At 33.8% G+C, this 14,284-nt stretch overlaps 1 protein-coding gene across 2 annotated transcripts in view; it reads left to right on the forward strand.

The window, feature by feature from the left end:
- The window catches only part of LOC136039910 (BICD family-like cargo adapter 2), a 154,797-nt gene extending 144,526 nt beyond the window's left edge, over nucleotides 1–10,271 (forward strand). For both annotated transcript variants that reach the window (XM_065723901.1, XM_065723902.1), the window contains exon 9: nucleotides 1,440–10,271. In XM_065723901.1, the coding sequence (XP_065579973.1) occupies nucleotides 1,440–2,348 (909 nt within the window). In that variant the 3' untranslated portion in view covers nucleotides 2,349–10,271. The remainder of the gene's footprint in view (nucleotides 1–1,439) is intronic.
- The last annotated feature ends 4,013 nt before the right edge of the window (nucleotides 10,272–14,284 follow it).

A 14,284-nucleotide genomic window follows, 5' to 3' on the forward strand; every position in this document is an offset into this window, starting at 1 on the left:
TGAAATGGATGCTGTCGTAGCTGATACAAAAGGAGGAAAGGTAAAATCTGTCCGAGAACTACTCGTTGACCCCTCTTCCCCACGCACACACATATACATAGAATCGTTTTTTTTTAGAAACAGTCTAAGATTGTAAAAACTTTCATTGATACTGGCATGAAATTACACCTTTGTAGAGAACCACGCTCCCAATGTAAATTTTTTAGCCAAGTTGTATATTTTTGCTTGTTATCTTAGCTTATGGGCATTAATTAATGGCTTCAATTGCAGTGCTTTAATTTATTTTTAGTTGTTTTGGTAATTCGTTAAAACAGTAAAACTGCATATTATTTCGTAACTGGGGGAAATTACGAAATACATCGTTAAAATCATAATATTTTGGGGAGGCTGTCTAGAGACACGGCTCGGACTAGATCCTTATCGTAACTGCTTGACAGCGGATGAGAAAAAGTTATATTTTTCTTATCTAGGAATGAGAAAATACGTCAATTAACTATGTGAGGTTGATTTAAAAATGATCGTGAAAAAAGAAAAGAGTAGAGTGATAAACAAATAAAAGCAACAGTCGGCAGCCAGGCATTTACGCTAGAACTTATTTTGTGGGATAGGTTCCGAACTCGGAACCTATCCCATGGGAAAAATAACCTTAATGAAAGAGTAGGAAACCAAGTCGAGAAATATTCAAATGTTCAGATGTGGTTTTCTTGGCAAGGGGGGGGGATGAATCCCATTCCTTTTTCAGACGTTCCTTTCTAGAGCCGTCTCTCCCAGTGCAGGGGTTCTTTGTTGCAGCTCTCTTCCTTAAGAAGATGATGTTGGAGAATACAATGCGGGTGGAGATTACGTTTTAGATGCTCGACTAAAAAATGTGCCTAAAAAAACTTTTTAATTAAATTTTAATGATAGATCGTGCATAGTTCAACATTCGTTTTTATTGAATTGTGTTAGTTTCGCATAATATTTGAGCAAAATAGCGCTTCTACCCATGCAGGGATTTAACACGTATCCCTGTAATTTCAAGTGTTTTTTTAATTTATCTTTTTTTGGGGAGGGAGGAGGGGTACTGCAGATGTTATCGCCCCTTCTCCTCTGGTAAATAAATTTTACCATACGTGATTTTTATGTGATTCATAATTTTTATGGTGGCTGAAGGACTAAATTTTGAATTCCAAAAACTAAACAATTTAAATAATTTAATTTATTATTTATGTGTTGTTTTGTTAGCTAATTTGCACGGTACATTCGTAATAAATAGGTGTATAGGGACACAAAGACTAACAGTATTGCCCAGCTTAACAGTATTGCTTTATGGAAATCACCAACAATATTTGTTTATAAACCCATAGCTTAACTTTTTAGTTTTGTTTACTAATGTCTGGTAGAGACTGGTGCTATTATCGGTTAATATTGCATGAACTGTGAATGTTGCTTCATTTTAGGTAGTCACTGGGCAGAGCACTACTAACAATAGCACAGATTTTTCCCAAACTGATCATTTCTCTACTACTCAAGGAACTGAAGAAGAGGAATCACTGCTGTTACCATCTTCTTCTTCTGTTGGCCTTTCTTCTCATCAATGTTCTGGAGAGGCATCTTGTATCAACTGGGAGTTGAAAGGGGAAGGTAAACTTGTAGAAGAATGCCACGAAATTCAGGTTGCAGAGTCATCCATCCCAAAAATGAGATCACGAGGAGTTGAATCAAGCTATCACGTGTTCTCTGATTCTCAGAAAGGAAAGGAAATCCCAAGTTCTAAAGATTATATAAAAAGTCTGACACATCCAGGGAGAAACGATAAAGCCAAAAGTACAAATGTGAAAAAGAATGAAGAGGGAAGTAGCTCCTCTAGATCTGCAGAAGTACAAATTAAGAAAGAACAGAATAATGTTGATATTTCTGAAGACTTGGAGAAATATGATACTATTTTACAACAAAATATGGATCGAAGTGCAATATTAAATACATCAGTGCCAATTAAACCGGATGAATTGTCCGAAACTTCATCAAACTATGCCCAAAATGAACCTTGTGAAGTTCAACCGTGTAGTAGCAAGAAAAAAGGAAAAAGGAGACGAAAACGTGTTTGTAATGGAGGATTTCCCTCCAAGCCTGTTGAAAAGGTGCCAAAAATAGAAGCAATACGAGAAACGGAACCTATCCAAGAAACCAGTGCATTAACAAAACCAATAAAGGAACTTTTGAGTGTGTGTAAGGTTGTCGGAACGTTCGCTTTTTGTTATATGGTTAATGCTTATTTCGAAATCAGTGGTCAAAGTCAAAATCCTATTTCAGAGCTGGCTCCTCCCTTATTCGTTGTTAACGACTCGGTGACTTTTGTGGGCAATTAGTTGCTTAAGCCAAAAACATGAGACGCTTATAGCTGTTGAGCAATCACTGTTACATAAAGTTAAGCCAAGTAAGAAAATAGTTTTAGATTTTGCAGAAAATACTCAGTTCTTTGAAAAAAGGAATATTTTTCAAATTTACTTTCACTTTTATATTGTGTTTCCAAGGTGATTGTAAAAAAAAATACTTCTTTTTTGTAATTTGAAAATGGTTTCCCTTTTATAATTTGCTATTACGAGTTAGACTACTACTAACAGGGCACAAAAAGTTATTATTATTATTATTGTTATTATTAATTTATTAGGGAGGGGTTTCGAGCATTATTTTTTTTTATTTTGCTGAGAGTCTGAGTGGCTTTGTCCACCTACCTATGATTCAAAATTCACCAAAAAATTTTTGACAGCGTTTTTATTTTTAGCACACTTGATATATTTTCTGAAGAAGCGTTTCTACCTTCTGCATAAATTTTGGTACAGCTACCCTGAATATCTTTGCAGCACTTTAAGAAAAATCAAAAATCAGTTTTAACCAAACTTAACTGGTACAGTCACATCCCCATCAAAGCCCACAGTTACAGATTCATAATATTATATTAATATGAAAGTTGCATTCAATATTTTTATGAAAAAATAATTAGCTTGATTGATAAAAACAAATTATTCTCCTACTCAAAACCAGGGTGTGCATCTTATACTGTTTTGAAAATACATCAAAAAGTGGGAAAATATTTTCTAGCAGATTAGAGGCAACGGAGATGAACTATAAATATAAAAAAATCTTTTGAAACTTCTTTCTTAAAGACCACTCAATATAATGGATCTTCTGTATGTCAAGTTGAATGAATACTAGCCGCCTATATACTTTGTCGGGAAAATTCTTAGCTAACAGTTTTTGTTTAAGCGGCGGAAAAAAGCCTTATGTTTTTTTATTATATTTTATATTTGCCAAAACTTCAAGGAATATACGCATAAATGTGACATAAAATATAAGAAGACCTAAATATCTTCTGAAACCCTTTAAATTGAAGAATTATCTTGTCAAATTACAAAAGAACTGTTTTGGTGAAAAGGTTAAAAACATTACCTTTGCTATCAAGTAGGACAATGAAACATGAAACAACCTTTGTTTTAGGGTGTAAAAGTTTAATTATTTGGTTGTTCGAATAGAAGGATTAGCCGTATTATTTATATCTGATCAATCATATTAATCATAAGGAATAAATGCATTTGAATAATGCTCAGTTGTAAACATTATAGGCTATTTTTAATTGTGCTCAAAGAACAAGAAAAACACTATTTTGAAACTGCTAAGATATGAATATCTTAAAAAAAATATAAACACTAAACTTTACTTTGTAAGTTGGAATAAAATCATGTCTATTATTTAAATTATTCCAAAAAACGTAATAAATGGTGCTGATTTTTTAGTTTTCTTTGTTGCCGCCCTGGCCGAGTGGGTTGGTGCGCTGGATTCGGGATCCCTTGTCTGAGAGGACGCGGGTTCGAATCACAGTGTACCTAATTCTTCAGTTTGGGACGGGGGTCAGTGGCGTGACTCTGTAAGCTTAGCCAGAGTCGACCCAGCTCTAAATGGGTACCTGGAGAAATCTGGGGAAGGTAAACAGGAAGGGTATGCGAAAGCACAGGTTGGCTGGCCCCCAACCCCCCATTGCACTTCCTGGCTGAAGGGCCAAGAAACGGAGATCAGCACCGCCGGTACGGACTGTAAAGTCTAATGCCGTATCCTTTACCTTTTTTTTTTACCTTTTGTTACCTTTTTAGAGTGAATATATTTTTAAATAAAATGCATCATTCCCGTCATCAAAGCTCCCTCTAAAAGAAAACGATAATTATCACCAGAAACTAAATATATGTTTTTTTTAATGATTTTCGTGTTGACTTTTTTCTTATTTAATTTGCCATTTTTTTTTCTATCAAGAGTCTTAGATATTCAACAAGGACTTTTTTTTAATAGCACTTCGCACAGTTAAACCAGTAGGGAATTTTTAAAACTGAACAGCACATGCGCATTGTTTGATATGTGTATGGTATTAGAAACAGGATTTGCGAGCTGGCTTTCCTTTCAATTGTTATTCATAACAATCGGAAAGCTTTCAAATAGATATTACCGAACTAGTGAGAGTCAGCTAGATTTAAAAGTGAATTCAATTTGTTACTAAATAACGTTACCAGCAAGAGCTTTTAGAGCCAAATTCAAGCCATTACCCCTAGGATAATAAAACAATCTATGAATTAGCTATTTTTGAAGGCCACATTGCGTTTCCATGACACATAAATAACAGTTCAAATAGGGATACATATTAAACAGTAAAAACAATGATAAAAGCTCTGTATATTTCGACTACACATACAATGACTGCCATCAGCAGATATCTACTGGTGATGATCGCTGTGTATGTGATCCAAATATCCAAAAATGTTATGATTGTTTTTCACCGTCTAATAAAAAGATTTATCGCTTTTTGAATTGTTATTTGTAATTCTATGAATTCTATTTTTATTTATAGAATTTTTCAGAATTCCTGGCTAAACTGTTTAAGAACGAATTTTAGTTAGAAGAACGTTACTTTTTTAACAATACCAAAGATCTATTATATTCCTATTTGTCTTGGTCCTGTATTGCCATTAGTTGTTATAGTCGGTTATGTTGATTTGCGGAATTCTGTATACTGTTTGTTAAAGCTTTTGTACTTTCATGAATTGTGTTAACATTTGTATCATATTCTTATTTTTATTGGTATTGTATTTTATTTATTTTAAAAAGTTGATTGAAACAATTTACGATATGTCAGTGAAAAAATTGCAAATGAAATGGTACTAATGCGTTGTAATTATTTATGCAAACGACTCTCAAAATGAAACTGCCGTATTTTTCTAGAATTTGTTCCTAACATAATTCTCTTAAAATACTAAAGACTAGGAATAATCTACTCAATTTGGGTTCTAACTTCTAAACAAATAGTATTTATCCTATATAATTTGTGTTTTCAGTAAATTCATATTATACCCTGGAATCAAAAACGGAAGAAGATAGGGGGTAGTAGCCTCTTTGCATGGGAAAGTATCAGTCCGTATTAAGTGGCAGCTTTGATCTTTCCTCTCTGTTAAATAGGATGTTTAATTCCTAGGGGTATCAAAAATACGGATTTGTTAAGAATATTCGTTTCTCTTTTATTACGAAGGAGAATGTGTTTATGCCCAAAACTCAAGGGTTTTTTCTAGAATCTATTTTCTGAAAATATTACCGTGCTCTACTATGAATATGTTCTCTTTCCATTCCAGTAAGTAGTAGCCCCCTTTTGCTCTAGCTACTTCATAAAAGGTTGGCAAGACAGAAAAGCCAAATAGGGAAACCTTTGTATAGCTCTACCTCAAAAATCACTTTACATAGACTACATTTATATGTAACCTTTAGTAAAATCAAGGCACACCAATATGCTCCATATCAACGAGACAGGGCGACTTATAAAAGTTTAAACTAGTGCTAATATCTAAAAATGAAGATCACCGGTGTCATCTATCTTTTGGCGTCTCTTGGATTTTTTTAAGCTTTGTAATTATGCTTTTTTAAGCAATTGAATTATTGCTAAACTAATTTTGCCAATTTCTCTAATTTTGCATTATTAAGACAGTTAAGAATGCCAAGGGTAGATGGCCTGGTGAACGCCAAATGGTAGATGGCCCTGGTGAATGTTTGTCAACATTAGTGCCAGTTTTCACTCTTTTTAGCTACCCGTACCATTTATCATACTTCAATTTTTTCTGGATTTTCGTTTATTTAGATCCTTCACAAAATTTCCCCAAAATCCTTCGACCCCTGTTTTGGCTCTTCTGTTGCTTTAACATTTGGTTTCGTGCTTTGCAATTTTATAGTTGTCAATTTGCGTCTTACCTAACATACAGCGCATTTTTGTAAAAGATCTTATTTATTTTTGAGGGTGTCTCATTTTGTATCCTCTTTGTACCCTCATTGTCGAGAATGGTAATCATAGTGACTTATTCTCCTTATAAACTAGTTGCGACGACTAATCTTTTTTATTTCATTCTTAAGATTATCAGCTCACTAAACGTCCTCTTAAATGTATCTGTACTTTAATCCAAGTTTATTTGGTTTTTGGTTAAATTCCTCAGAAATTTTAATTCTTCTACCCATTTTTTCCACTTGCTTCATTATTTTATTGTTTATTTCTAAAAAAATTCTTTATTTGCTCGATAGTTGGAACTATGTCACTTAAACATTTTTAAAGCTTGACATGTTGAAAATTAACGTAGGAAAAGTTAAATTTAATACCGGTTTTAACTTACTAATCAATTTCAAAACTCAAAACAATTCTGAAGGAATATTAAAAAGAGTTAGCTTATTAACGCAAGGTAAGAATTTTGTTGGTATTGTTGCTAGTTTAAAGTGGGAGTGATCTAGCAAGATAATCTCTGAAATGAGTTAAATAAATGAAAGTAAATAATTTTAAATGAAAATAAATGAAAGTAAATAATTTTATAGTGAGGCAGACCTCACTGCCTTTGTGTTAATAGTCAGATAAAAAAAATAGTTTCTTCAACTGAAAGTAAGGAGCGACATTAAAACTTTAAAAGAACGGAAATTATTACAGTATATAAAGGGGGTGTCCTCTCCTCAAAACCTCGCTCTTTACGGTAAAGTTTGAATTTTGTCCCGAATTTTTAAGAGTGACTCCTGAAATCCAACGACCGTTTATTTAGAACAATAAGACGCTTTTTTAAAATGCCAAAAAAATTACCTTTATGCTTCATAACTGTAAAATTAAATCTTTTTCAAAGTGACAACTAGATAAATACAATCACACCAGAAAAAATAATGATAAAACAGAAAAACGTATCCGTTCAAGAAAAATATTTCTGATTATTGTGGCTTTATATATCAGCTCATAGGTACTCTTGGAATGCAAACAAAAGTTGGCGGGGTATTCTTACCATAATTGCCCCTTATTAAGTTGCTTTCCTTGTGTTTTCTATCACTATACGAACTTTCTTGTGTTCTAATACTGCACCAATTACTAAAAAACAATTGCATATTTACGATAAAAAGAATGTGAAAACTGGCAAGGGGTCAAGACCTGGAAAGGGGTCACTCAGTCACGAATTAGAACTTGTATTTTCCTTATTAAGGGTCAAAATCTGTTGGCAGGCAGCCAACAATAGGGCAACAAAAAAATTTTCCATGGTTTTCCCCTATTATGCTCTCTTTCCTTTGGTTTCTGTATAATTACTTTATAGTTCAAAATTTCTAGGGGGGGCTTTGCCTCCCTAGAAATATATTTTATTAATATATATATATATATATATATATATATATATATATATATATATATATATATATATATATATATACATATATATATATATATATATATATATATATATATATATATATATATATATATATATATACTGAACCCCCTAAATTTTTTTTCATTTTATGTAGAGTTACAACTATGTGAAATTTCTGATCTTTAAAATTGTTGTTGTAGTTATAAAAAAGGTAATTGTACGTAGAGTATGGCTATTTCGAATTTTGCAATGTAATTATAAATTTGCTATCCCTTTTTTTTGAATGGTAATTTTCTGTTTACTCGTCTTAGGAGTTCTGAGTCCTTTGTAATTTACATCTGTTCTCTATTATTTTGCCAATAAATGCTGCCATAGACTTTAATTCCCATTTTTCACGGCGAAGCTTATCGAATTTTGCTCTTGCGAAATTTTTGGTTAAAATTAAAAAAAAAAGGTCCAGTTTAGGTAGATAAAAAAAAGGGAAAAAATTGAATGACCTAGGGATGAACAACTAAAAAAAAACCGCACATTTGAATGAGATGATTTTCAATTTTTCAAGGTCTTAAAATACTGGTTCGTTAAAGGTTAGTTCACCCTCCCCCTCCTTTTTTCCAAAAAGCAGAGGTTGTCTTAAAATTTGTCCAAGCGTCAGATCCTAAAATCAGCAGTAAAAGAAGTAGAAGTTCTTCTGTGATTCATAAAATCTATTAATACTGTGCAAGATTTATTAATAATTTAAGTAATACGATATTATTGTTGTCCCCCTTGAGCAACTCATAAAAATATTTGGAGGATGTACCACCATATTTCACTCGTTTTTGCCCCTTCAATGAAACGAAAGATGCATATTTTGTAAATTGACTCGAGCATTAATTTAAATAAGCAATAGCAAAAAAGGGAATTCGCCGTTGAACGCTACGTATTTTTTGAAGAAGAGAATTTTACCAAGTCTATTCAAAATGCACTTAAGAGCTTTTTTCCCGTTCATTTAATTCATTTTCCCGAAAGCAAAATTCGAAGTTCCTCCCTCCCTCCCAAAAACTTCTGAACTTTTCGACTCGACCCCCCCCCCCTCAGACAAAAACTTATAAATTTTTCTTTTACGTCGATATCTCCCCTTAGCCCTCCATCCCCCCCAAAAAAAATACAACTGAAAAATTAAAATTCAATTCTGTGCCCCAATGGTCAGACAAAACAGGGTAGTAGACATACCAAAAACTCCTTATAAAATCCAATAGCAGTTTTAGTGAAATTAACTGATTCTAGTTTTACAGTGGAGAAACATTCGCTTCGCGGGTCGGGAATCCCATCCATAACGTCAGATGATTGTTTTCAGAAGTGATTGGCTGGGAGTTATCGATAATACTAATTATACAAAAGTAAAACACTAAAACTTTTTCCGTCAGACGTTTTCCCCCAATTTAGTTTTGCATCAAAATCTAGAACAGCAATAAATTTTCCTTTTGGTTTATTTCAATCTTTCTTAGAACTGTTTTATAGAAATACTCAAATTGACCTCGGAGCAACTCCTTTGTAAGTCTAATTAAAGTTACTCCTGAATATGCGTGAATCAGTTTCAGTATCTTAAGGTGTCGTGTGTCTCTTTCAATGCAATCTTCAACAAGGATCTTACTAACGACCTAGGGGGTGCTGCCACCTTCTTTTGGACCTAATGACTTTCTTTTACCTTGCACGTGCTCGTCATTGAGAATGGGATTTTTTTTATTTGTGTTAAAGTTTAACCATTTCAATTAAATAATAGAAAAGCACAGCTTATTCAAAGCTGTCAATTAGGGTGCCATTCAATGACCAATTATAAAAACCCAACAGTGAAACATTCCTAGGAAATAATTAGAGGTCAGAATACTTAATTAAAGAAACATAATTTATTAGAATGGAATCAAATAATTAAAATCACAATGTTCATACTATTTTCAACATGAGAAAATTATATTTAAATGCAAAATACCCTGTTTTTTAGAGCTGGATTTTTAACTCTGTCTTCACACAGATCTCCAAAATTATAGGTTTTGGTACCTTCGATAACCTTTTTTTAAACTAATAGCTGATTAAACTTATGTCAAGTAAAACATTGAAAACTATTTCTTAAACTTTTCAATGGTTTACTTTAGGAAAACATTTTTTTTTTTGCGTTTTGTTAGTCCCGACCAACGTCTTGAAAATAAAAATAAACCCTTTGTACCAAAATTCTAATAAGGTTAGGCTCAACCAATAAAAATTACTCGTCTAACTTCTAACCCTATGCAGTAAACCGTAATGACCATCTTGGTCCATTTATCAGAAACTTGAAGCTAATTGTTTGAAAAAATATATATGCTTATCTATAATTAACTGAGTTTAGATTTTTTATCTGGAGTGGGGTGGGGTGAGGTTTTTGGGAGTGGATGGGGAAAAATCCTTTTTGGTCACAAAATGTAGTTAAATATGTTGTGTTAAACGAAAAATTATGTGGTTCAAAACTTTGCATTTATGTTGTCTAAAATGTATTGAACCTTACATGTGTAGTATGTTGTAGTATATTGAACCTTTTATGTGCCTTTTTGCTTTTGATTAAACCAAGTTCTGATCTAGAAAGAATGTTCAAGAAATGTTGAAAGTGTCCGATGTGTTAGAAATCTTAAGGGTCTAGACAGCGCCCTGGGTATTTTTTTTTTTTTTTTTATCCATCTCTGTTACCATACTCAATCAAAGAACCCGAATATGTTTTTCCGACGAGAGAGCTAAGGTTTGAAAAATGGCTCTTATTACAAAGGTACAGCAGTTATCCCAAATGTAGCAAAATTTCGTATTTTTCGTATGTAGTTTTGGTTTTCTGTGCAGAGGGCGGGGGCTAGCCAGCAATTGAAGGTGCAAATAGTCAACAAATGAAATGATCCGTTGAAGATTTTGTTGGTCAATCATGTGCCTTAAACAGAAGTTCAAGGTTTGATGTGGCTTTTAACAATCGTAGGAAATTCGGAGTCTGAAATGTGTCATAAATTAGCCGAAAATGCTTGTCAAACGACAGGCTAAAAAAAAAAAAAAAAAAAAAAATCAGAGCATGAACTCTTTTGCGACGGATGCTACATAAAAGCCGTGTAAAAATTGCATGGACCAGAAGGGAGCCATCTTTTTAATGCCTTTGCTGGTTTATTTGTCGTAGGAAACATACCTAACAAATTCTGCAATAATAAAGGATGTCTATGCGTATAAGCAAAAATACAGGGTTGTCAATGTACTTGGCAAGGACTATTTTGGTTTTTCTCATAATTCTCAAATTTATAGACAATTTTATACAGACTTTTACAATGTGATCGTTCAAGCTAAAAGACAGCTAAATCCTTGATAGCTAAAAGGCACACATCTCGATAGCTCGCCTTGTCTCACTTATATCCCTAAAATCTAAAGATAGTAATTTACTGTTCTGGTGAGAACTATAAGCATTGACTTACGACTATTCAGATGTAACTTATTAACCCCTAGCCAAAATTTACGCATAAGTTGTAGGGAATTAACCAACGTTGTTTCTAATAAAGTTGTGATCTTAGCTGTGACCAAAACTGTGCTATCATCAGCATTTAAATATATTGGCAAAATTCTTCCCCTTCTTCAACAGCACGGAAACTATTACTCTAAATACCCTACAGTGAAGCTTCTTGGGCCACCGTTTTATGTTTGTATTTTTTTTTTTTTTTTAGGAATAATGAATGATTGAAATTGATTGATTAGCAACTAAAAAATGAAGCACCAAGGACTGATCCCAATGGGAATGTGTTACTTGGGTAGTAATTATGCAACGTTACACATCGGCTTCTATCAGGTACAAATTCTACAAGAAATGAAACAACATTTCTGTAGATTCCATAAGGGCATCAAACCATGATTAACCAAATCAAAGTCCTTCATAATTTCTATAAAAAGTGTTCTTATTACCACTATCCAGCTGATTTATTAGTAACAGCAGTAAGGTAAATTTGCGCCTGCTCTATTTTCCTTTTCTTTCTAATACCAAAATTTAATGTCGCTTATAAGTTATGGTTCCATAAGAATTCCTAAGAAACTATTGGTTTGTCAGCTTAGGCATTAAAAAAATGTTTTCAAGATAACTCCATCATTTGTTCTTTATCGCTTCAAAAATCAGCGGCTGGTGAGTTCTCTGACGGATCTCTTTGCTACTAAACTTTTGTCTCAACCCGACGTTTAATGTACACCTCAAGCATATATGTTCGAATACTGTCTGTCATTTTTTTTTCTATCTTTATATCGAGTTGCCAGAACTCACTAGCATAAAACAGAACCGACATGACATTGTTGTTGAAGGTTTGCAGATTTACGAAAAGGGTTTTTTCAACCTCCAAGCTAATCTAAGTTTGTTGAAGGTGACGATCGCCTTACCTATTTTACCCAGTTTTCGAGACATTTAATTTCATGGGCTTTGTCTATTTTGGTATTTCTGCATCACAGATGTCATTGGCAGATGATTGTGGAGTTTGATATTCTCACACATTCTGTTTTGTCAGTGCTGATGTTCAATTTATATCACTCTACTTTATTGCTTACTTTGTGAAAGAGCTTTCGTAACCGCTGTTTTTCACGTTCCAGAAGGGTCATATCATCAGCCAAACCAAGGCTAGACAAAGGTCTATTTCTGACTGCTGCTCCAAATCCAGTCACTTTCCTCAAAACATAGCCCGTCAATACGATAAGAAAAACAGCAACAAGCGCATCCTTGTCACACTCCTGATCTTATATAAAATATCTAGTAGCCCCAATCTCTGTCTTAATGCAGCATTCATTTTATTTCGCCGAATGCCTTTTTTCATTCTCTCTAGGATGATGAGAGCCACTATCTTCTTTGGTACAGACATCTTGTTCAAATATCGAAATATCGAAAATCCCAGGAATCAAATTTTTCCCACTGCAATAAAGTCCACAAAGTCATGTGAGTGGACATCACACAAATTTATTGGCGGTGCGCCAATAATGAAAGAAGTGCCAGCTTGGATAAAAATGTCGGTGGCAAACCGGCGTGCCGCCAGTACTATCGATGCAGCAGTGCGTCACTGGTCTGTTTATATTTAGTCCTTTGTTCTCGTAATGGTTTGTTGATTTTAATATTCTAAGTAATGTAACGTGCCAAGTAATTTTGAAAAAGTCTATCAATATTGAGTTCTAACCAGAAAATAGGAATAATATCTTATAGACAGAGTAGACAACGGCGCATTTAAGGGGAGGACGGGCGTATGGATCCACCTTAATTTTATCAGGATTTTTTTAATAGCTTATTCTCTCACTGTCGGCAGGCCTCTTGATTATTTGCAGAATAGTTTAATAATTATTTTTGGCAGGCTCACAGCAATAAAAATTTCCCTCTTTAAAGATAATGTTTTATTAAACATCTATTAAGAATACCTAACAGTCCGTGGTAAGGAACTATAAGTAAGTAGCGACTCGGTCAAATAATAATCGAAACTCTAAAAACAAAATTTTGATAACAATAGATACATCAAAAGAATTGGCTTTTATCTTGATTCCAAATATATATAAAATTAATTAACTTTCATGATACCCGTCAAAGGCTACGAGCCTGAGAAAATTCCCATGATTTTAAAGAAAGGGCGAAACACCCACAGCAAGTCAGGGCATCTCAATGAAAATCGCACCACCAGGCTCAGCGCACGGATACTATAAGTTCTAGTGTGCTTCTTAAGTGACCAAAAACAAAGAAGGGCAACTATTCCTCCTCATAAGCTCTTATTTCCCCAAAGTTTTCCGATCAAAATCTTGAGATAGCCATTTTGTTCAGCATAGTTGAGATTTCCCAGAACTATGCCTCTTGAGGTGGTAAGACCCAACAGCACCTGGGTAAAGGGCTTTAAGCTAATTTTCCCATTGTTTATATGTTATTGGGTCTTATACAGAAGTTTTTCCGGGAGGGGTTCTTATTTTCTACATGGGGAAATTTTTCAAGGGTAGAATTTTCAAGGGAAATTTTAAACAGGGAAAATACCAGAGTTCCTATAGGAAGTACTTTTTATTTGTTTTAATTTTTCTTTGGTGATTCAATCTGGAAGATTGCCAAATACCTTTTTTTTTTTAACTTTCTCTCTCGAAGAATCTAAATGTCCTTTTGTTAAACTTTTTCTTCCTTCATGAACAAAACTCCACAATTTCAAACAATACAATATATTTACATGTGACAAATTGTTATTCTCGTAGTTATCCATAGCGTTTCGAATGACAGGTGGCCGGATAAGTATTTGTTGTTATCTTTTAGGGGTTAAACCGGGATAAGTCGAATATAAGTGGATAAGTGGAAATGCAACCGGACAAGTAAAAGAACACGGGGTCCGTTTATTTCTCGGTTTCAGCATAATTTTAGACTCTTGGTCCGAGTTTCGTCGTATCTCAAAAAGATTGGGTTGCTGCCCCCTCCCGTTGTGACACCTCTTTCCGTTACAATGGAGAAAAAAGCAAAATCAACTTGCATTTACATGTATTGCAGCTTCTGTTGTTCAAATCCTGCTCTAGGTAAGGACTCTAGACTAGTCTAGACTGGGTCGAATTTAAATGATACAAGGTATTTGCAAAGGCGGAACTAATGGTGCTTG

The sequence above is a fragment of the Artemia franciscana genome, chromosome 20, assembly GCF_032884065.1.
Source record: "Artemia franciscana chromosome 20, ASM3288406v1, whole genome shotgun sequence".
Taxonomy (NCBI): domain Eukaryota; kingdom Metazoa; phylum Arthropoda; class Branchiopoda; order Anostraca; family Artemiidae; genus Artemia; species Artemia franciscana.